Source organism: Gossypium hirsutum, chromosome D04 (genome assembly GCF_007990345.1).
Source record: "Gossypium hirsutum isolate 1008001.06 chromosome D04, Gossypium_hirsutum_v2.1, whole genome shotgun sequence".
NCBI classification, from domain to species: domain Eukaryota; kingdom Viridiplantae; phylum Streptophyta; class Magnoliopsida; order Malvales; family Malvaceae; genus Gossypium; species Gossypium hirsutum.
This window is the reverse complement of record NC_053440.1, coordinates 53,603,109-53,627,675: the sequence shown is the minus strand read 5'-3', so window position 1 is coordinate 53,627,675 and position 24,567 is coordinate 53,603,109. Positions and strand designations below refer to the sequence as shown.

At 32.3% G+C, this 24,567-nt stretch overlaps 1 protein-coding gene and 1 pseudogene across 9 annotated transcripts; both read right to left on the bottom strand.

Moving 5' to 3' along the window:
* Positions 1 to 4,407: 4,407 nt before the first annotated feature.
* Positions 4,408 to 11,017, bottom strand: LOC107898915 (BRASSINOSTEROID INSENSITIVE 1-associated receptor kinase 1-like). Of its 9 annotated transcripts, none has more exons than XM_016824486.2 (13): positions 10,556 to 11,017; positions 9,775 to 9,907; positions 9,580 to 9,651; positions 8,926 to 9,069; positions 8,405 to 8,476; positions 8,228 to 8,299; positions 8,031 to 8,107; positions 7,451 to 7,594; positions 7,023 to 7,364; positions 6,245 to 6,639; positions 5,230 to 5,637; positions 4,907 to 5,134; positions 4,408 to 4,664 (listed from the first exon to the last, which is right to left on the bottom strand). In XM_016824486.2, exons 1-11 carry the CDS (start codon positions 10,635 to 10,637, stop codon positions 5,320 to 5,322), a joined length of 1,851 nt encoding a protein of 616 aa, XP_016679975.1. In that variant the 5' UTR covers positions 10,638 to 11,017; the 3' UTR covers positions 4,408 to 4,664; positions 4,907 to 5,134; positions 5,230 to 5,319.
* A 5,350-nt stretch (positions 11,018 to 16,367) lies between these two features.
* Positions 16,368 to 17,800, bottom strand: LOC107898087 (glucose-1-phosphate adenylyltransferase small subunit, chloroplastic/amyloplastic-like; annotated as a pseudogene).
* Positions 17,801 to 24,567: the final 6,767 nt, after the last annotated feature.

Here is a 24,567-nt window from a genome sequence, read left to right as displayed (position 1 = left end):
TTAATTGCAACTCTGGTGGCATTGTCCACAATTATCTGTTGGTGTGTTTCTGGATGGACGAGTTCTCGAGAACTCTTTTTGGTGTGCAGTAGAGTTGGGTAGGAAGTTTTCTAAAACATCTGCATTATGTTTTTTGAAAATACTGCATTGACATAACCATGCATGCACAATTTTTCCATTTGAATTTGATGAAATTCTCTGCGATGCTTTGATCTATTTGCTATGTCATCTGTATTTCTGTTTGAGTTAAGTTACACATTGAACTTTATAGCTCACTGCTTTTTATTTCACAATTTCAGGTAATCGTCAAAATTAGGATTGGATGGCTTTTGGGAACTCAAATTGGTTTTCTCGCATAAAATGGTTTGATTTGTTAATAATTAAAATTTCTAGACTTTTGATTTTTGGACTAATCTTCAGATTTAATTTTGGTTTCGGGTTTTGTGGTGGTTTTCGTTATTCAATTAAAGATTTATGCATGGTTTCTGTTAATTAAAAATAAATGCTTGGTTTTCAAAATTAAAAAAGCTAAGGAATTTCCGCTGCAAATTTAAAATGAGTTTAACGACAGTTAATAGCGAATTTTTCATTATATACTCAATTGACAAAACTATACGTTTTCACTTATCGAAATCATAGTTTTCAAATTATCAACTCTGAAATTTTCCACTGCAAAACTAAATGTTAAATTAACAGTTTTTTCGTAAAAATAAATAAGTTATGCGCGTGACTTTCTAAAAAAAACATATAAGAGTATTGCCAAAAATAATATTTTCATATCACACAATTTCCAAAGCTAGTTTTCATTTAGGGTTTTCAAACGGAAAGCGTATTACCTCAAGATTTGGTCATAATGACTAGGCTAAGTATGAGGTGTTACACAAATAATTAAATAATAATGTGAATATATTAATTTAATTTCTAAGTCATCTTTTGTACTTAGCGAGAAAATACATTCGCAACAGATAGTGATTAATGCGATCTATTTTTCTTGTTGTTTTCATTTATTCCATAGTATCAATTCTTTCATGCAATTCGTTTCAAGTTATCTCGAACTAGCGGAGGGACCGATTGGACATATATAATTATGATTCAAATAGTTTGTAATTAAGTTCTAATTATTCGTCTATTAATTACAACATTATTTAATCATGGAGTCATTCCACTATAGTATCATGACTAAACTCTAGTTTATTATATACTGTTATGAAAGCAACTAAATAAGTGTTCGTCCGATGACATTGTCATAAGTGTGTTATCCTCATAGAATATCCTTAATCTCTTTGAGATAAAATTCGTTCCCCTAATATTATCATATATCATCTCATGGTTCTCATTACATCTTTCGATATGAAAAAGTCAAATACTAACACATAGTAATTAAATCATTTGTCTTGTGATAAATTACTCGTGACCACATTACTTTTCAAACTACTATGTAAAGCCAATGAGAGGATATCATTTACCTTTACAAGGCTATGATTCACTATTGTGGAATGATACTATAAGTCGTATACTTAATGTACCAGCTTTTGGTTCCTTATCTATTTAAACTTAGGCTTTTAATACATCAAAGTATGAGTCACATATACATAATCCATCATCCACATAAGATTAAGGCATGCCACACTACGAACGTCGTAAATGAATAAATCCATAAATGGATTTATGATAAATTCAACTTGGGTCCTATACGATGTATTGTCTAGACAATCACATCTATATTACTATCTTTCGAGAGTCATCCGCTCTGGTACCCAAGATAAGTTATCTCTCCAATTAGACTTGATAAGCAACATAATAATCTTTCAATCGATTTATCCAATTTCGATTAGATTAGAGACTATTTAGATTAGCTATTAATATAAGTTGTCTTCTCACATTATGATCCGACTATATAATGCAACTTGGTATTAATTAAACCTTAGATAATCAATGAGCCAATATTTGCTTACATTTTGTTTTGCGTGCAAAAACCATTGAGAACAAATATAAACGATATTAATGTATGATGAAATTTTATTTAAATCAATCTATTCGGAAAAATTACAAGTATAAATAATAACATATAAAATGCACTTGGGGCACTTAACTCTAACATAACTATAATAAATTTGGAAAAGAACTCATACATATACATACGAAGGGAGTCGAACTTAAATCTAAATATTTTTAAGACATGAAACTTACTTTTGGGTCAAGACCTCATTGACGACAATTTATATTTTTTTAATCACTTGTATATTTAACTACAATTTTTTTTTAAAAAATAAATATTTTTAATTATCTTTGAATTTTTAAAAAAAATTAAACTTTTAAAATTAACTCGTATTTTTGTTAAAGAATTTTTTTTTTAAATATACCTTGATGCATCCCTTTTTGTTTTATTTTTTTTAATTTAGGCTTATATGAAAAATAGGTATTCAAACTATACAACTTTTTTCATTTAGATAAAGTAAAACTTTTTGGTCAAACTAAGCACCTAAAATTTTATTTCTTTACGATTTTAGGTACCAATTGTTAACTCCCGTAAAAAAATCCTCTAAACCAATCAAATTATGATGTCATTTTAATTAAATAAAAATATTTAAAATTAACATTAAGTAAAAATTAAATTAAATTAAAAATAAAAAAAATTGATCCAATCTCGTATTTCAGACTAGCAATCTGGCAACATGTCATAATTTTAATTTAATTTCTTCTAAATCTTAATTTTAAATATTTTTATTCAATTAAAAATGTCACATGTAATAATTTAATTGGTTAAGAGGGTTTTTTTAATAGGAGTTAATGGTTGGTACCTAAAGTGGTAATGAAATAAAATTTTAGGTACCTACTTTGACAAAAAAAAAGTTTTAAGTACCTAAAGGGAAAAAATTGCATTATTTTAGTACCTATTTTTTATATAATCCTTAATTTATGTGATTTGATTAAACTTTATAAATTTGGTATAATATAACAGAATATATACAATAGTAGATTAGTTGGAGATTTGATTTTTTTTTACTGGGTGACCATGAAGGTTATTTAATTATTAACAAGTCTATGTTTTAGTCATTTAATTTTAAAAAGTTATAAAATTGTCATTAAATTATTTATAAGTTTTTATTTGAATCACTGGAATGTTAAAATCGCTATTGTATGGCCTTCTTTATTCTCACCTCTGACACCAATCGAAAGGGTAAACTTTCTCTCATCTTCTATAGTTTAATTATTTCATGAAATAACTTTGAATGTAATAAATTTACAAATCAAAATCCAAATGGTTTTCTTCTCTAGTCTTTTGACACCATCCATCAGATTAGCTTGGATTTAAGATATGTTCTTCTACTCGTCGACGCGTACTACTTTATAGTACTGATCATCGAATTGTTACTCAAAGCTTATACTAATATATTTTTAATTTTCAACATAAAAGAATCTGAAATTCTTATCAACCAGTTAATTTTTAATTGAATTTTTATTTATTGACCAAATGCCTCATGCTTTTTTTTTTTATAATTCAAACCAAACAGTCTTTTAACTTAAACCAAAATGGAACCTTAAAAGAGTGAATGGAAAATTTCTTTTTACTTTAATAGAACAAGAGGTTTGCTTACTGAGTTTTTCTTTGAATTGAATTCAGAATTGTTCGAATTGTATAATCTTCAATTACTGACATTGGTAAACGGCCCAAAGCAATTATCGACTAGACTTTAGAGAAAAAGACTTAACAGTCCTTGACTTAAATAAAAATATTCGAATAATTCAATGACTATTTTATAATTTTTTAAAATTTAACAAATAAAATGTAAACTTATTAATAATTTAATGACATTACTGAGATGAAATTTTCATAAGACGTTAAAACTATCATGTTACATAAATGTGAAAGGAAAGCAAAAAAAAAAACACAAGCAAATATAAGAAGGTTAAATTATTTAATTAGTTCAAATAGTTGTTCACGTAAGGATTCTTAAAAGATAAGATTTAATATGTTTTGTAATGATTTTAGAAAAATATTTATAACAAAAAAGAAAGTTTCAAATATTTGAAACTTCTTATATTATCTCATTTTCATTATTCTCATATCTTTATTGTTAATTTGCAACAATCTCTTATAATTATGAAAACAAAGAAAACTATAGTAAGAATAAAATAATAAAGTAGACACAAATGAAAGTATAATTTAATAAAAACACATTAAATCTTACTATAATTTAATAAAAAATTTATACATGTCCTCTATTTATAATATTTCAATCACCATAGATTAAAAAAACACAAATAAGAGAATTAAGGTACGTTAAATTCTTTATGGATTATATAAAGATAAATTCTTTACGGATTTTGGGAGTTATATGGACACTTATTTATCAATGGATTTATAACACTCCCCTTTGGATATTCATCAACGAAATTAAAAACTTATTAAAAAAAATCCCATGTGATAAAAACTTAATAAAGGAAAAAGTGTAAATAATCTCCTATTACAAACTTTCTCATTAAAAATAACGTGTTTGACTCCCCAAATGACAACACCATAATACATCTTTGAACCACACATTCCAATACTGCATATTAGTCTTCGAAACGTTGTGGTTCGCAATGCCCTAATAAAAAGATCTGAATGTGATTGCTGTCGACTTTCGAAACCAAAAACTCTTCAAATTCTTAGCTTTTACCTTAAATTAAAGTTTATAAATCCAATCATGAGTCTAATTGAAGCAAAATAATCATGTAGCATTAGAAGAGGCAAATATGGTAAATTTTTTTAGTGTTAATTTTTTTATATTGTTAAACATAAAACATAGATTATTTTGTTTTTGTGTTATTTACAAACGAAATATAAACTTTTCAATATCAAATGAGTAACAATTCAGAGCGCTACTAGACGCAGCTAATTTTTTAAAGATGACGGAAATACCTTATTTTTCAATGTGGCCGTCGCTGCTTACAACCATCGAGAAAAGGTGGAGACCAGATACCTTTACCTTCTTGCTTTTCAAGCATGGCATCTTCGAAAATTTTTAATGTGGTAACTCATTTATTGTATGTATTCCCGTAAACAGTCAACACTAACATTTCGGTTTTTGTCAGTTTTTTTTTTTTTTATAGCACCTAATGTTTTTCTTGACTGCTGCAGTTGGCAACCCTATAAAAAGAAAAGAACCACCTCCATACATTTACCATATATTACAATAAGATAAAAATGGGGCCAAAGAAAAAATTGAAAAGAAGAGGAAAAACCTGAGACACCTATATTGTATATCCACAAAATGGTGAACAATGCACCAACTCTGACCGCCAGAGGTGTTTTGTATTTTTGTAGAAATGGGGTCATCTAGGACCGGATAATTCGTCTGGTCGGAGGTAAGAAGTGGAGTCTGCAATGATCCAATCAGCATTCGGTTGGTGGTTATGGTTAAACTCTTGCCGGAACATTTCCTCTTTCTGCCACTCTTCCCATCTTTCGGCTAATCCATCACCCTCCAACATCCTGACCACTTCGGACATCTTTGGTCGTTCCATTGGGGTGCCTTGAGTGCATAAAAGAGCTACCTGGATTAGCTGTTCTACTTCATGGTCTATGTAATTACCCTGAAGATCAGCATCAACCAACGTTTCTAACCTCCTGTCTTTCAGAAGCCCTTTTACCTGAAATTTTTAAGCACCCGAGAAAATAATGAAACAAAAACCACTTGGTCCAGTACTAAGCTTAACTTGAGTTTTAATATAATTACGGTCAATAAAGATGTGAATCTTAGTGGCATAAGAAATCAATATCAAGATTATACTAACTTATTACATAAGATTCTCAAATATCATTGGTTATGAATCAAGTTACACTCGGATCAATGCAACCACCTAAAGCATGCTTCATGGTGTAAGCAAAATTAATGAACAGAAAGTATTCTAGGAGCCTTCACCCTTACCCGACACTCACACTCAAATCTGAGTAACATAGGATAGAATCTCCCCATAAACTATTTCTATATTTAATGTTTCGCTCTTCGCCTCGTAGAGAAAACATTGTTAAGTTTCAACTCTTTCTATTCACCAGCTTTTGCATTTTCACCTTGCAAGGAAAATAAAATTAAGCTTCGTTCTTTAAGAGTGATGGTTCTGCTATACCATCTTTAGTGTATTGCTTTTGGCTAACCAAGTGATGCGATAATTAGATAATTAAAACACTAGACAAGACTGATAAGTCAAACTTTGAAATGCATCATCAAGAAAAGCATAATAAGAAGACAGTACTTACCCAATCAAGCAACATGACATCATCATCATTTGCAAGCCGAGCTAGATCGAAAGCCCTCTGTCCTGTAATGAGTTCAAGAAGCATGACACCGTAGCCAAAAACATCAGTTTTCTCTGATGACTTTCCAGTTGATAGGTATTCAGGAGCTATATGACCAATTGTGCCACGAACAGCAGTTGTGACGTGCGTATCTTTGTAGTCCATTAATTTGGCCAGCCCAAAGTCTCCGACAACTGCTTCAAATTCCTCATCCAACAATATATTTGCAGCCTTTACATCACGGTGTATAATCTTAGGGTCACAATGATCATGCAAATATGCAAGCCCCCTTGCAGCTCCTAATGCAATCCGTTTCCTTATAGCCCAATCAAGTGGTGCTTGAGATTCCGGACGCTCTAGACAATGGAAAAATCAGATCAATAGGTGGTCCATTGGGACAAGAGTTCAAAAAGTATTTGGCATCCATGAATTTCTAACAATTCCACTTCGATTCAAAGACAATCCACATTCACCAAGCACATGAATTTAAAAATAACAAATGTTATAATACAAGTTTCCAGTAGGTGATCAGTAGCTCAGAATATCATCTCAAACTGAAGAAGCAAAAGAGAAGATATTCGATAATTGAGGCTAACATTAGATTTAATAATTAACAGTCAGAAAAAAATTGGCAACCTGAAGAACATACATATGATAAATGGCTCACCAAATACAGAGAGCATAGCACAAATGTGAAACATGAGACTAAAGAAATAAACAAGGAGAAAACAGCCAGTACCTCTTAAACAGGATGCAACGCTACCGTTAACCATAAAGGGATAGACTAGCAGCCGTTCAGTAGGGGTCATGCAAAAGCCACGAAGACGTAATAGATTCCGATGCACAGCCATACTTATCATTTCCACCTCTGTTTGGAACTGCAACTCTCCACCTTGAGTGCGCTCCTCCTTCAGTCTTTTTACTGCCACCAGAGAACCATCAGCTAAGCGACCTTTATAAACTTTACCAAAACCACCTCTACCCAGAATGTTTTTGTTGCTAAAATTATCCGTTGCGACTTGTAGTTCACGTAAAGAAAACCTCTTAAGTTGTCCTAGATGAACTTCTGGGTCCTCCTCAGCTGTAAAGAAAATTAGTAGAAAGTAAATACAAGCACATGACATAAAATCAATTAAAAATAAAACTATCTTTGGATAAATCACTAACCAGGTACATCAAAGAAATGATCTTGTGGTTTCTTTTTTCGCCACCAAACAAGTACAATTGCGGGAGCAGCAAACAGCAGGGCAGCACCAGCAGCAACGCCTCCAGCAATAGCACCGGTGGCACTATTACCTACAAGTAATGAAACTAGATAAATCTAGATACTGTTAATACAACACACCTGTATCATGAATATTCGCAACTATTAACATGTTCAGCTGGTATCAACACCAATGGAGCAGGCAACATTTCAACTGAGAGAACTAGTGAGCTAGGGGATCAGAGGGACAGATAATGTTCTAGCTCACCAAGGAACCTAAAGCCATCTTAGGCAATATTATAATCAGATTTTAGATCTGAGCTCAAAGGCACCTTCTTAAAAAACAGACCCAGATGTAAAAAAGCTCAGGATCAGCAATATACCAAAAAATTGGCAAATGCAAAGAAAAATACAAAGGAATATCTCAACTCCCAATCAAATATCTATATAAATACAAATAAAAGTGAAGCAGGCCTCAAAGTTAAGCACAATTAAAAGCTAATAATAATTAATAATAATAATAATAATAAATCGAGAACAAACCTGATGGAATTGGAGCTGTAGGTGTGATAGGAGGCGGCGGAGCAGGTGGAGGATTATTCAACCGATTATTAGCAAAACTGTGAACAAAAGAAACAGCAATTCAAGAGGCTGGTCTAAGAGTACAGATATGATAAAACAGTGGCGACGAGGATCAGAAGTTAGGGTGAGAGAAACATGAAATAGCATAAGAGAAAAACCTGATGGGAGTGAAGAGTGAAAAGGAACCATTAACTGGAATATCTCCTTCTAGCTTATTGTTTGAAAGATCCCTGCATGGCATAATACAACATCCCGCACCATTAATAAATTGTTCTTGTAGCAAAGGTTAAACAACTAGTGAAAAAGAAAAACAAAAATCTAACAGCAGTACTCACAGCACTTGCAGTGACATAATAGTAGTTAAGGGCATAGGAATCTGTCCTGCCAACGTGTTGTTGTTGAGACGCCTACTCCACAGAAAGAAAACATCAAAATATTGCATATTGATAAGATGACTAGATATGTAACTTAAAAGAACACATGCTAAGTGAAGCCTACTACACAAAGAACCATTTCTATAGTGCCCACATCAACCAAGCACCAATGGCCTCGCAACTTATTAGACTTAAACCACATGACACCCACATCAGATGGGTATGGCTATTACAGCCTGGAGACTTTTTGGACTTAATCAACTTTATGCATACATTAGAAGTGAAAAGGGAACACTTATATCTACAAAAATTATAAATAAACACATACGTTCTTAGTAAAAATACATTTTACTGATCCAGTTCAGTAGCAATATATCAAGACATAAAAAAGCATTCTACATATGCTAAAACACATAACTAGAAAGCAAGAGCCCAAAGAAATTAAGTAAATTAACCACAAAAAATGTAAAACTTTCTCGTACAGGAATCGTAGTTTTTGAAGTTTGCCCAGAGTAGATGGAATGTGTCCAGTTAAAGTATTCAAGTAAAGATCCAAGCTCACTAAGTTTGTCAAATTTCCAAGATCCTCGGGGATTATTCCAGATATGTTATTACTATAAAGCTCCCTGTCCCAAAAAATTTAGTAATTCATCAGCAAAAGAAGTTCAATAGAAGCACATAATTCAAGAATGTATCCATGAAAAATGCAACCAAATCAAATGGAATGCAACCATCTTCAAGATTAAGATCACATAACAGATAAAAACCAATGTTTAGTGACAAAAGCAGAGAGCATCGTTGTTTACAACTAGTTCTACTTTTTCTAAGGTGAAGTATACCCTGAGTAACTCAGGCATTCTGGAATGTTTTGGTTATTGGGTTTTACCTAGTCAGGAATTTAAGAAGAATTATTCTGAATGAAGTTATTCATTACAACCAAATCATGGAAAATAATCTGAAGGAAGTCCTAAACAATCAAAAACATCATTAGCTATTTGGCAAAGCATGCCAGTGCTTTGTTTTTCCTTTATTTATTTACCTTTTACTGCTTTCAATAATTCTAACAATGTGAGGCAGCATGTAAGAGACAATTTTTTTTTTTTTTTGTATATCTAGGCCTAAACTTATCGACTTACAAATATTGCAAATTCGGAAGCTGTCCAAGCTGTGGAACCAATTGACCAGATAGATTTGCATTCCCAAGATCCCTAAATTAAAAAAAAGAAAAAGAAAAAAAAAGAGGGAAAGCATTTACCATGTCAAATTAGAAAACAGAAAAACACACACACACACACAAAAGCAGTAGTAAAATGATATATAAATAAACTTACACTCTTGTTACACTATTTTCACTATTACATGTAACATGAAACCATGTGCAAGGATTAACAAGGGTTGAGTCCCAACTTTGCAAAACGCTATTAGGGTCAGCCAAATTGTTCTTCAATGCATTCAAAGCATCACCTGTTTCGTACAAAAATAAAGCAACTGATTATTGAAGGTCGTGTAACATCATTCTCGGCAGGCAGAAATCAGCAAATATTATACAATATATATATATAAGTATATATATTACAATGAAATAACCATAGGAACATGAACTGGTAAGTGTTTCTCCATTTGCAACAACAGAAAGCAGTCAAAACAGAAAATCGGTAACGAAGATTTATTTCATCACATAAACAGATAACAACAAAGAAGTTAAAATCATATCATGAAAACATTTAAAATATTGTAAAGCGCTAAAGCTCCACTATAACTTGAAAGATTCAAAACAACAAACAGAGTTCAAGACGACATCAGACATGGATGAAGACAACGCATTGGTTAATTTAACCAAAACTGAATATCGAGAATTAGAACGTAAAATTGTATCGAAAACTTTCGCATAAATTAGTGAGTAAGCGTGCAAGTATCTCTCCAGTCAAGCCAATTACAGCACCAAAGCTAATTGAAATTTAAAACAAACAGTCAACCTTATGCCACTGCTAAACCAATCCAATAGCTACTAAATTCATCTAATTTGAATCATATACATTAAATTTAACAATAATTCCATTTGCAAAGTTCAAAGTTCAAAGAAGAAAATACGAGGAAATAATCATGACGAACCTTCCGCATTTCCTGAAACTCTGAAAACCAAATCCAACACCAAAATCAACTGTAAACAAACGGAGATTAACCGCTCCATCATTCTAATTCCGACTATCAAAGAGCTAAATCTCACATATTGATCGTTAACCGAATCAAGTAGCAAAAAAAAAAAGGAAACTAAAGAAGAAATTAACAAACGATGAAATTCAAAAACACTCTCTCTGAACTAAAACAAAAAAAAAGGTTAGATTAAAAATTCCAGAAAGTTCTTGGCTTCACTCTCTCTAGTTATCGTCTAGAAAGTAATTACAGTATTTTTTTTCTTTTCACGCTCCGAGTATTACGAAAGAAAATGGAGAGAAAGAGAGGGAAAATTTAGTGTTTGGTAAGAGGGAAAACGAAAGAAAACAAAGGAAAATTTAGTGTCTGTTGGTTTAGTCAAAAGTAGTTCGATTAGGCACCACTCACCAATGTGTTTTCAAATTAAAAAAAAACAAATATCGTAATTAGTGCATTTAGTGATAAAGTGAATAATTATTCTTTTTAGAAGTAAAAAATATGAAATAATAATTAACATTTTTGCCCCACTGAAGCTTTGACACTTATGGTAAAAAATTTCTTCAATCATTCTCAATTTTAATCTTATCAAATTGGTCCCTTTTTTAAAAATAATCATACATAATTTATTATGGTATTAATGTTTTTAGTTAATCATACATAATTTTAATAGATATAATACAAAATTTAGCCCTCAGATTCTACACATTCTATTAATTTGGTCTTGATTTAACAAATTTAACCCATAACATTTGTGTAAATGTGTAAAACTTGAGGTTAAATTTGTTGATATTTTAATTGAGATCAAAGTGACAAAATATGTAAGCATTGAGGGTTAAATTTATTATTATATCTATCAAAATTATGTATAATTGATATAAGACATTAACGTCGTGATAATTGTCATTAATTGCTTACTTTTAAAATTGATAGGGATTAATCTATTTCTTTTCTTTCTTGCGTTTAATTTCAAAATTAAAAGGGAGTAGAAAAGCCTTTTTATCTAAAAAAAAATGAGTTTTTGTATTTAGGTTTGAGCTTTTACATAAGTAATTCATCGGATCTCCAATTCTATCATGCGTAATTGAGTATGTATAATTGTCCTTGTAATTGCATTGTATTTGAACTTTAAAAGTTTATCTTTAAAAAATAAAGCAAATAATTAAAGGGTAAACTGCAAGATTAGTCAATTAACTATTAGTAAAGTTTTTTTTCTCACTCGACAATGAAAATTTACAAAAAAATATTATCAAATAATTTAATTTTCTTTTTGTATGTTTCCCTTAATTATGCAATGAAAAGATTAGGTGATAATTTTAAAATTGACATAATAATAAAATTAATTATTAATGTCTAATATTGTGTGAATTTAATTTTAATTTTAAAAAATTAACACTTAATATTTAGATATTATTTAATTCAATCCAGATTCTAAAAAAATATAAAAATAATTTTAAAAATCAAAAAATAGTTTTTTTTCTCTACATTAAATAATTAAAAAAAGTTGTGTTCTTTTAATACTCAAAATTGGTGTGGCTAATAAAATAACCAAACAGCTATATCCGTCGTGTCATGTGTATCTTATTCTGACACATAGGAATCAGTTTTTAAAAGTAAAAATATATGAAATTTTTAACAGAATGACCAATTTACTTTTTTATTTAACATATAGAGACTAATTTGCCAATTTTTTTAGTAGAGAGGGTAAAATGCAATTCAACTTCTAGTATAATGGTCCCTATAGAAAATTTCCCTAATTTCACCATTTCTACTACTCATCTATACTATATATAAAATGACTCACTAAATTGGTGTCATGAGTCACCTCAATACCAATTCAATTGTGAAATTACTAAAATTACTTCATATTATTATAATGATATTTTAATCTTTTCATACTTTTAGATAATCTTCAAAAAAAAAACAATTGAAAAATATTATTTGAAAATCAAACACATAACCAATAAATTCATGTAAAAATTTCTTACCACTTCATCGATAATAATTTATTTGAAATAAATTTATAGATATATTTTTAAAAATGAAATATTTTCGTCCACCAAATTTAATATTAATAAAGGCATTTCCAATAATGGGGTTGTTAAATATATTTATAAGAAAAAAAACAACAATGGGGTTTTTAAAACTTAGGTTATATTTTAATAACAAATTCATGAATTAACATTTCATTGAAAAACCCGATTGAGTCTTAATTTGATTGGTATGAGTATTGTTGTTAATGTAAGAGGACATGAGTTTGAGTACGCTGAAGCGCATTATCCTCTTGTTTATGAGTTGAGAGTTATAATAATTTTAGGCATTCTATAAAAAAAATAATAACAATGACAGTATAATTATTTAGTCTTAAACCAATAAATATGAAGAGGGAGAAAGATAAAGGCGGATTTGAGGGGATTTTTTTTATGGTAAAAAATGGCTAATAAGACAAATCAAGCACGGGCAAAGATTTTTTTTTCTTTTTAAGTTTTTAAAATTTGGATTTTTTTAAGGACTAAAAGTAAAAACTTTTTACTGTCTATTTATTATAGTAATTTGTTTATTTTTTCCCCATTTTATTCTAAAAAGAATTCATACTTTAGGGTTTTGATTAAAAAAAACAATATCATATTGTTTAATGCTTATTATAATGACTGTAAGTGGGAATAAGGTGGAGTAGGAAAAATTGAAAATAGATTCAAATCGAGATGTCTAGACGGTTTATTGAATGTAAATTTAAAAACTATAATTATTTGAAACCGAATGGAATTTGATTTTTTATTTAATTTATAATTAATTTTAATTTTTATATTTAAGATAGTAAAAATAATTTAAAAGTTCTAGAAAATTTATTGTATTTTAAAAATATTTATGAAAAAAAAGCCAAAAACTAATATAAAAAATCGTTAATCAAGTCAAACCGAATCAAATAATAAAGGATGGTTCAAAAAATTCGATTTAACTGATGTTCCCCTTAGTGGGAAGGGGATGATTGTAAGATTCTTAAAAGTGGTCTGTTTTTCTTTGTTAAAGTGATACAGTTAAGGTTTTCTAAGCTTTTTTTTTCATAAGAAAAAGCTTCATTCAAAGCGAAAAATTACAACGATCATTAAGATTGGTACAAGCAAAACTCCAAATCAACGAGTCCAAAAACTCATTCAAGAGAAAAAGCCCGAAGGCTAAAAAACCAAGACCCGAACCCTTGGAAACAAAGTCGAAGCGGGCAACACCATCCGCACAACATGTAGATCACAGGAGAAAGGGGAGAGCAAGGAGCTTCCCAAGTACAGTCAAAATGAGGCAGCAAAATCACTTTGGCGAAACAAAAAAGGAACCACATTAGAGACAAAAGTCAGAATCGTATCGCTGCAACCACGAGTGAGGGGAGAATCAAGCCTAAAGGCAAAGATGTCGTCTGCACGATCCAAAGGGACCTGAGGCCATATTGTGATTCTCGTTCCAGATCCTTCACTGACTGGTTGAACCATCCCTGATAGGAAACAAGATTGCAAAGAAAACTCAAGCAAACACAAAAATAAATAGAACACAGGTCCGAGAGATTAATTATGTATTTGTTAGATATTTAGATATTTAATTAAGGTATTATTGTTAATGCTACATTAAAGGATGTAATTTTCATGCTTATTAATGCTTCTCAGTAATGCCTTCAATTAATATATTATAATTGATACAATGAAATGAAAAAAAAAGTTGTTGATACAAGGAAGAAGTTATGGTGGTTATGACGGTTCACCCAAGAGGGTGAAAAGTTGTAAGGAGATTAAGATGATTGGAATACGAATACCCAAAGAGGACTGGATTGGAAAGAGGGACAAGAGTGAGTTTAGAGTGTTAGCGCAAAGAGCGTATCTTGACCTTCTATTCTTCTTATACTCGTCGGCTTTTAAAGGATTGTTCTTGATCATTCTCAAGGTGTCATGTGCCATCCACATATTAGTTCTAAACTCTTTAGGATTTAACCAAGCTACTGATACCTTGTCGTCGTAAGTTTGAGTTGTCATGTCAAGGGAACATATATATGTAATGTATGAGTAACAAATAATTTGTCAGTGTCTAGCGCATGGTCTTAATGGTATTAGGTTGCGAGGTCTTGGGGCTACAATATCCTAGGCTCGCGGGCATCCTTAACTCACCAGATAATTCTTCCTAGTCAAGGGCATTGACTTGTGAGGTTGCAATGATGCGAAGCAAGCTTGTGAGATATAGGTATAACAATTGCCCCTTGATCAAAAGAGAGGTTATAAAGTGACCTCATTTGAAGCATTGAACTTTTACTATCTATCCTTTGAGATGGTGAGGATTTCCTCAATTATAGCGAGGTGGCTTACATTGTTGCAAGGTACCTACTCTTTTGAGATGTGATTTCCCTAGTGAATATAGATGCTTGGACTTAGAAATATTTTTGAGGCATTTCAGAGGTTTTGAACTTTAAAAAGATTTGAAATTTTGAAATAAATGTTGATTTTGATTGAAGCATGGTTCAAGGTGAAATGTGCTATAATTAGCATAATTGGTGTATGTGTCAAATTACCTACTACATGAATTATTTGGATCTGACGTGTTAATAAAAAGAAATAATCTTCATAAATTTAATAACATTATCTAATTTTTTAAGTGTTAGATTCGAGTTATTTATACAGCAAGCACACATATGTTTATAATCTAATCCATGTATTTTAAAAATGTTCTCTGTCATATTCGAACTAGCATTTAATGTCTAAATTGACAACTAGCTAAGCTCATGGAAGGATTGATTTTGATTGATTCAATACTAATACTTTAAGGATTCAATTAGAATGCTTTCGAAGTTAAAGACCAATTTAGAATAAGGGTACATTTGGTTAAATTAACGTTAATTATAAAGAAAAACATTTTATTTTTAAATAAAAATAAAATTACTTTTTTTAAAAAATATTATATATAAATTTAAGTTACAACTTACAATTATATCACCTGCTCCAAACAAAATTAATTATTACAAGCACATATTTTTAGAATAAAAAAACCCAAACTAATTAGAATTAGAATAAAAAATAGCTAACTTAACCTAAAGTATCTATAATTATGATAAATATGAAAGAGAACTTAAATATTATCGTATGGTAGGCTAGAACTTGAAATCTAAAAATGTTTTTATTGTAATTTTTATGTTTTTGAGGTCATAAGAGCTTGATTTAGTTAGCCCATGTACCAATTTGTAAAATTGTTAAAGTTTCCAAAAGTTTCTATTGATGAATACTTGAAGAAATTGGTACTAAATTGTTAGATTTTAAGCTTAGAATTGAAAAGGACTAGTCTGGAAAATTGAATTACTAGTTTTTGAACATAGGGACTAAAGTGTATAAATTTTGAAATTGTTGTAAAATTTCCATATTATAGACAACAGAGGGTCTTAAAAGGATGTAATTGAGATTGGTTTCGAAATTGAAGCTCAAATTTAAAAGGTATTACAAATTTGGTTTTAGGGACTAAATTGAATAAAATGTAAAACTTTAAGGGCATTTGAAAAGTAAAATTGAACTGATCCATGCATATAATAGAATATTATAAACTATTTGGAATTGATAAATTGAATTGAATTATCGTATAGATTGGGGATTGAACCAAACCAAGGATAATTGGGGAAAAGGCAAAATTATCGATTAGCCTTTACAATTCAACTTGTTTGGTTATTTAACCAGGTAAGTTTGTATTTTTTTTTACTATTGCCACCGACAATTTCATCAAAAAATTTGGCTCAAGTGGTCAGTGAAACTTATCTCTCTTTGCAAGACTCTGTTGAAACCATAAAAGAAATTAACAAGATAAAATCATGACCTACCTTCACATTGTCTCCAATTCGAGCATTCTTGTCAATAATGGCTCTCTTGATATGTGAATTCTTTCCTATACCAATTGAAACACTGCCCTTTGCAGACATAAACCTCTTGTCTACATCAGTCTGGAAAGACAATCGAGGAAATATAGATTACTCATGGTGACTCGCGGATTGAAAATGTATATATATATTAACTCCCAGGTTAAGCTACCTCATAATAATCTGCTCCCATCAGTAAGGTATCTTCTATGATTGCACCCTCGGAGATGCAAAATCGAAGACCAACCACTTAATGGTGAATTTTACAGTTCTGCAATCAACTAAAATATTCGGATCATTAACTACTGAAAGTAGTCTCTAATTCCCATTTAGCCTGTGAACTTTAGTAACCATCTCCAACTAGAAAAAAACCCAAGCAAATTATCAACCTAGCCCTAAGGAAATCACATTAATAACGCAACCCTCACCGATAACACTATCTGTAACATCAGCATCAAGCATTTTGGATGGTGACAAATACTAAGGCTATGTGTAGATTAGAGACAAACGATCATAGAAGTTGGGAAGAAAGTTTAAAACCATTAAGGCAATTAAATAGATTACCAAGCTAGTCAAATGAGCATGCATTTATGAACTAGAAATACCTAAAATCCGGCACTGGCTTTTTGGTGATTCCCAGATTTGTGTTATAAAATGCCTCAATCGTACCAATGTCCTCCTAGTAGCCATCATATAGGTAAGCTTGCACCTAGATAGGTTAACAAGCAATTAGACCTCCTAAATTAGTAATTCTATATGATTAGAAGAAAAATCATTGTAACAAGATAAATGGATCCCGTCATGCAAAAAATTCTAACACCGAAACTTTGGTCAAGCATACATAATGAACTTACTGTAAGAGTCTAGGGTATGCTCCATGAATGAGAGTACAATTTCACTCAAACTGCTCACAAATGAATGTATATCTTGGCAATGATCTTATTGTTCAAAACTGTTCATTGCTAGAAACAAGACAAGACCTGATTCAATCTCAAGATTGTTCAAATTCTTACTAATGCTGTAGAAGTGGCTTGGTGAATAAAGAAGTACCAGATAAGATGCCATATATATCAATTGTCAATCTTAAACAAGATAAAAAAAAGATTGGTTACCATACACTGAAAAGCAAACACACAAACTACCTTACTTTGCACATAAGCCATTCAGAGGAAGGGATCTATGAAAAGTATCCTTACCCTTATCCCAAAGGAAGTAGCACCTGGAATTATTTCACTTCCAAAATTATTGGCTCCCGGAAACTGGTCTCGAAGAAGATTCAACATCACATCTTTACTCACAACATATATACCCATACTAGCAATGAAAGGCATTTCTTTTTGTTATCTTATCATCAAGCCCTAGAATTGTAGTATCAACCTAAAACTGTTAGAGTATCTGAAAGTTAGTTAGTTGATAGTTAAGATAGCAATTAGTCCGTTAAAGAAACAGTTTCTCAACTATTGCTATAAATGCATGTATCAGGTCATTAATATGGTTCAATAAAGTTTAATATACTTCTTCAATCTTAAATATTCTCTGGTTATATTTCAACATGGTATCAGATATCTTTCTCTTCCTGGGTCTAATACTTTAAAGATTTCAATTTTTTTTACTGTGCATGGATCCACTATTGAGTCATTCTGCTGCTTATTCTGCTGCACCAACGATGGCGTCTAATCTTGCTAGTGGTTATTGATAGCAGATTTTTCTCGACCAAGAAAGTGAGTATACTTCTTGATGATTCTAACTACCTCTTATAGCGACAACAGTTTTTACTGGCTGTTAAAGCTTACAAACTGCAAAGCTTTTTTGATTTGAATACGAGACCACCCCCTTCCATGGTTACAGATAATGATGGGGTGCTTCAATAAAATGTTGAATTTGCTAAGTTCGAACAGCAAGATAGCGCTCTTACATCCTGGCTTTTGTCTTCGGTAAGTCCTGATGTTCTTCCTCATCTCATTGGACTTGATACTAGTGCTCAAATATGGAATTCTGTTGTAACGTTGTATGGTAGCAAAACCACTTCTCGATTGATGTTTATCGTCGAGCGTTACACTCGCAACGCAAAGGTGATATGTCTATGAAAGAGTTCTTGCTGAAAATTAAATCCTATTGTGATAATCTTGTTAGTTGTGGAGAGGCTATTAGTGCCCATGAGCATATCACTGCTATTCTTAACGGGTTGTCATTCGAATATGAATCCATTGTCTCAATCATTCTTGCTGGTTAGCATGCATACACGGTTTAGAATGTCACAACTATACTAATTGATGCTGAAGCTAGGCAACAGGTTACACATTCTAAAAACCCTAGTTCTGCCAACTTAGTTTCTCAACAACCTGCACAGTCCAGCACTAATACTTCTGTGTCACCGTACCGCGAGTCAAATTATTGGGGTTCTGGGCGTGGCCAATCGTCTGGAGCTCGTATTCAATACCAGCTATATGGAAAAACTGGACACTTGGTTGATCGATGCTATCATCGATTTTATGCAACGTATAAAAGTACCAACTGCAGGCCTCCTCTACAGGTAAATATGTGCGTGCGCACCTAGCCCTTCTCCGTGGACATCCTCTTCTCTGCCAACTATGTCACCAGTGATTCAATCTCTTCCCAACTAGTCTCATCCATCAGCACCTATGTCTACCTGGGCTTGTCCATATGTGACTCACTCCACTCAACATGCTTCTCCACCCTCAACTACTGTTTCTCCACCACATGCGCTTATTGCTACACCTGACACTATGGGCGACCCTGCTTGGTATCCTGACTCTGGGGCAACACACCACCTCAGTCATTCTGCTACCTCTCTCGGTGATAATCCACCACTGTCGCACAATGGGCCAGGTATGGTGTATGTTGGAAATTGTAGCTCTCTTCCTGTTATATGTACTGGTCAGTCATCCTTACTCACTAAGGCACGACCACTTTACATGAAATCACTTTTATATACTCCTGGCATTACTAAGAACTTGTTGTCTGTGTCTAAGTTCACCAAAGACAACCAGGTGATGTTTGAGTTTCTTCCGACACAATGTCAGGTACGTGACTTAAAGACCAAGGAGGTACTTCTTATAGGATCGGTGTACCATGGCCTTTACAAGCTTCATTTAAATGACAACTTCAGAAATCATCAACCCATACACACAGCACACTGTCTTACAGCAAAAATGTCTGCTCCTCTGAGTGTATGGCACTCTAGACTAGAACATCCTTGTACAAATGTCTTCTTATGGATTTATGGCATTGTAATCTGTCATTTGATGTGAATAAAGAAGAGTTTGTCTGTGTTGCGTGTCACCTAGGCAAGGAGCATAAACAACCATTCTCTTCTTCGACATCTCAGTATTCTGCTCTTTTACAATTGGTTGTTACTGATGTTTGGGGACCAGCTCCAGTAACCTTGAATGGTTTTCGTTACTATGTGGTTTTTACTGATGCCTACACTAGATATTCACGGGTTTATTTTTTACACAAAAAGTCTGAGGTTCTGACCGTGTTTTCCTAGTTTTATAGACAAGTTGAGCGCATTCTTGGTTTACAACTATAGACTTTGCAAATAGATGGAGGGGGTGAGTTTTATTCTCTCAGGCAGTATCTCGCTCAGTATGGAATCATACGCCAATTCACCTGCCCCTACACTTCAGCTCAAAACGGCATTGTTGAGCATAAGCACCGCCAGATTGTTGAAACAGGTCTCGCCATGCTTGCGCATGCTTCTATGCCTGTATTATTAGAGTAATGGTTTTAGCTGTGCCATCTACCTCATCAACAGACTGCCCTCTGCTCCTCTAAGCTACACCTCTCCGTATAAAAAACTTTATCGAGCCAAACTCGATTATTTCTTTCTCAAAACTTTTGGGTGCCTGTGTTTTCCAAACCTAAGACCATACAATAGACATAAGCTTCAGTTTCGTTCCACTCACTGTACTGATGCGGTTGTTGAAAGCACCAAAAATATCCTATCCCTAATAAATAATGAAAACGAATAGTAAAAGGGAAGTAGGGTCAAATCCTCACGGACTGGACTTGCACAATATCTTGTTCCATGAAATCCCAAGCAGAATCTTGCCCAAGAAAACCTGCATTCCTGAAAAAATAAAATAAAAAAATAAAAGAATTAAATGTTTGGATCTAAAAATAAAAAATAAAATAAAAACAAAATTAAGAATATTGAATTGAAAATTAGAGAAATTAAAATTAGAGTTTAGAAAAAGGAAATTCTTATGAGGGATTCTAGCCTCCAGTTGTCTCGTTCCGCCTTGGGTTCAATCCTCGACTTTTAGATGATCATTCCCAAACTGAATAAGCCAGTTATAGTGGAAGAAAACGCCTACGACCACCAACTCCAAGGATTTAGACTTACATTTGGTGGAACCTGACTCTAGCCAAGAATTACTTCTGTGGGATCTTCTTATGCTAGATCAATGCTTCTCAATGGCGAATCCCACGCCATTTTGTCTCTTGGGCTCGCCAACCTCTGACGCTGTAAGCTAACGAACTGACTGTGTAACCTTCTCAAAACATACAAAGCGACCGCCTTTGCATACATTGAAAAGCTTACTTCTTAAGGGACATAGACGGAAACGTCAGCCCCGTAGTGCGGAGAAATGATGAATACTCATTGAGAAGGCTAAGTACGGATTCTAAGCCTCATGAACCCTTTTGGGGATTTTCGACAAACTTCGGCTAGATGGGTTTAGTGGCTCATGGTTGTGGTAGAAAAGAAAATAAATAAAATAAAAATAGAGATTTTATTGAAAGGAAATATGAGAAGAACAAAAGTCAGACTTTTGGGGAGAGAGTGTTTACAGAAAAAGACTCATCTCTTTGAAGTCACTTCACCCCTATTTATAGTGCTAGGAGAGATAGTCTAATCCTACTTAAATTCCTAAAAGATAAATACATTTAATTGAAGATAAATAAAGATAAATAAAATAAAATCCTAAAAATAATCCTTAATAATTATCTCAACATTAATTATCTTAATATAATAGAGTTTAATATAATAAAATCTCTTCTTTTTGCATTTCAACCCTTGTGTCCTCCATGCTTGCACTTTTGGCACCAACTTTTCCTTGTGTCACACATTGGCCTATTTTATCTCTAAATTCACGCTTTTGGTCCTTAATTTTGCTTTTGCCTAAAATTTAATCCCTATGAGATAAAAGATCATAAATAGCTCAAATTAGCAGGATCATACTCAGAATAAATACATAATTAATACATAAAAATACGTTATTCTAGAGTGTTATCATGTACCTTCTTGGGTTACCCTTCCATTCACAAAGGGTATTGATGCCAAGATAGTAATGGTTGAATATACATCACTCGACACGTTACTTTTCATGAAACCACGTTTCCATTCAAAACTACATGTACTCAGTCTTCCACAACCATAGGTTACTCTTCTACACCTAAAGACTGCATGTCAGCTAGTTCCAGATTGCTTGTTCTAGCCCCCAGCTCTTGGTCTTCTAGTTCTTCCTCACCCAACGCTTTAGTTAATAGTTCTTCTTTACCTACATCAGCTGCTATACCTATGTTGCCCACCTTAACAACCCCTATTCAGTCTAGTATGCAGTCACCTTTTTTGCAGCCTCCTTCCTCTACCTCTACTAGCCCCATGCCTTCACCAAATACTACAACATATGCTCTATCTCTTATTCCAATCCTACAAAATTCCTATCCGATGATTATCTGTAGCAAAACTGGTGTCTTCAAACCAAAGGCTTACTTGAGTAGTACATGTGAGTCACCTGATACACCTACTGATGTTCATGCAGCTATGGCACACACTTGCTGATGAGATGCAGTTCATACTGAGTTGTAAGCTCTTATTCGCAACAATACCTGGAGTTTGTGCCCGTTACCTTTACATCGACGCACCATTGGATGTAAGTGGTTATTTAAAGTTAAAAAAAGGCTGATGGTACTGTTGATCGGTATAAAACTCGGTTGGTTGCCAAGGGTTTTTCTCAACATGCAGGGACTGACTTTCGAGATACCTTTAGCCCAGTGGTTCGTGCAGTCACCATCAGGACTATTCTTGCTATTGCTATAATAAAGGGCTGGCCTCTACGCCAGGTTGACATGAGCAACACTTTCTTGAACGGAGAGCTAGCTGAAGAAATCTTCATGGATCAGCCACCTAGGTTTGAGGTGTCAGGACCCAACAACCAGAGGTTGGTATGCATGTTAAATAAAGCTTTATATGGGCTGCGTCAAGCTCCACGGGTGTGGTTCGACACCTTTAAACAATTATTGGTTAGTCAACTCAATTTTCATGCGTCCAAAGCTGATCCATCCTTTTTTATTCGCACCACTAGTGATAGTCAACTTCTTCTTATCGCCTATGTCGATGACATTGTTCTTACAGGTAGTTCTAGTACAGATATTGACAGTGTGGTAAGTCAACTTCACAACCGGTTTGCGCTCAAAGACTTGGGTCAACTCAGTTTCTTATATAGAATACGATGATGAAGATGAATCAGATTATGATGACTGTTGACACCATTTTTCGGATAAAAACGGGGTCGACTTGGATTTTGAAAAAGGAAACGAAAATGGGAGTCGCCACCAATCTTTTTTTGATGAGGTGTGATCGGGTCACCTCGAAAAGTGGTTGTTTTTAATAAACAATTTAATTTTTATTAAAACAACGCTTTTGGTCTACGAAATTCAGAAAAACGGGTTCGGGAGTCGGTTACGCTCGAGGAAGGATTAGCACCCTCGATACGCCCAAAATTGGTACCTAGTTGATTATTTAATGTCTTAATGTCAAAAATTGAGAACCTTGGAAAAATTAAAAATACGATCCTCGTGTTAAAATAAAATAAAAAAATTGGAAAAGAAACATATTTCACGTTATTCGAGAAAGAGAATCATATCCAGTAAGTTAGGACACAATGTCTCGAATTCCCGATACACGAATGGAAAATACTTGTCTAAACAATTTTAGCCATCTCGGATTTTTAAAAAACGAGATCACGACCAGTAAGTTAGGACGCGATTTTTATCCCGAGATCATTTAAAATTTGAGTTTAAAAGGATTCGTGCATTTAGATTTATTGTGAAAATTGAAACCCAGTAAGTTAGGGTACGATCCTCACGAATCTAAACACGAAATGCCATCCTTTTAAAAAAACAAATTTTGTCATACCGAGCAAAACAACATATATAGTCGTTATAAAAAAAAGGGGTGGAAACTAATTGCATTATCGATATGCGTGGTAATACCATGATAGATACGAAAATGTATATAAAAATAATACAGGCCATAACAACTAAATAAAATAAATAAAAACAATTCAATAACATGTGAAACAATATAAAATAAAATAAAATAAAATAAATAAAGCACTTATGTAAAATAGTAAAGAGCATGTAAATAAATGAATAAATTACCATCAAATGAAACAATGATTAATGAATAACATTATAATATTTATAGATATGGGTATGTATGTATGCGAGAATTATAAAATATGAAAGTATACATACGTGTATGTATTATAAAATATATAAAAATATGAATTTATATGCATATGTAAAAATATGTGGAGATTTACATATATATAAAAAGGGACGCATAAGTATGTGTATATATTCATGAAAATATATATGTGTATAGATATACATAAAAATTATGAAAATAGAAGTAATACAAATATATGTATGTAAAAATATGTACTATTTACGAAAATTAGAAATATGTACGATTATTATGAACGTATATGCATGCACAAAGTATAAAAATAAGTGTATATGTATGTATAGTACAAAAGTATGCATGTAAATATATAGAAAAATATATTTATATATAAAAGAAAATATACGTGTATATATAAGAGCAACTATAATAACGATAATAGTAATAATACAAAAATAGTAATATAATATAGAAATATAATAATGAATAGATGAGTAAAAAAATAAGATACAAAAATAAAACAGATGGACTAAATAGCAATAAAAACAAAAGTATTGGGCAAAAATCGAAATAAAAAAAAAAGAGTAAAGAGGATTAAATTGTGACGCGCCGAAAGAGGGGGATCAAAATAGTAAATAACCCAAAGCCCCCAAAATGCAGCGC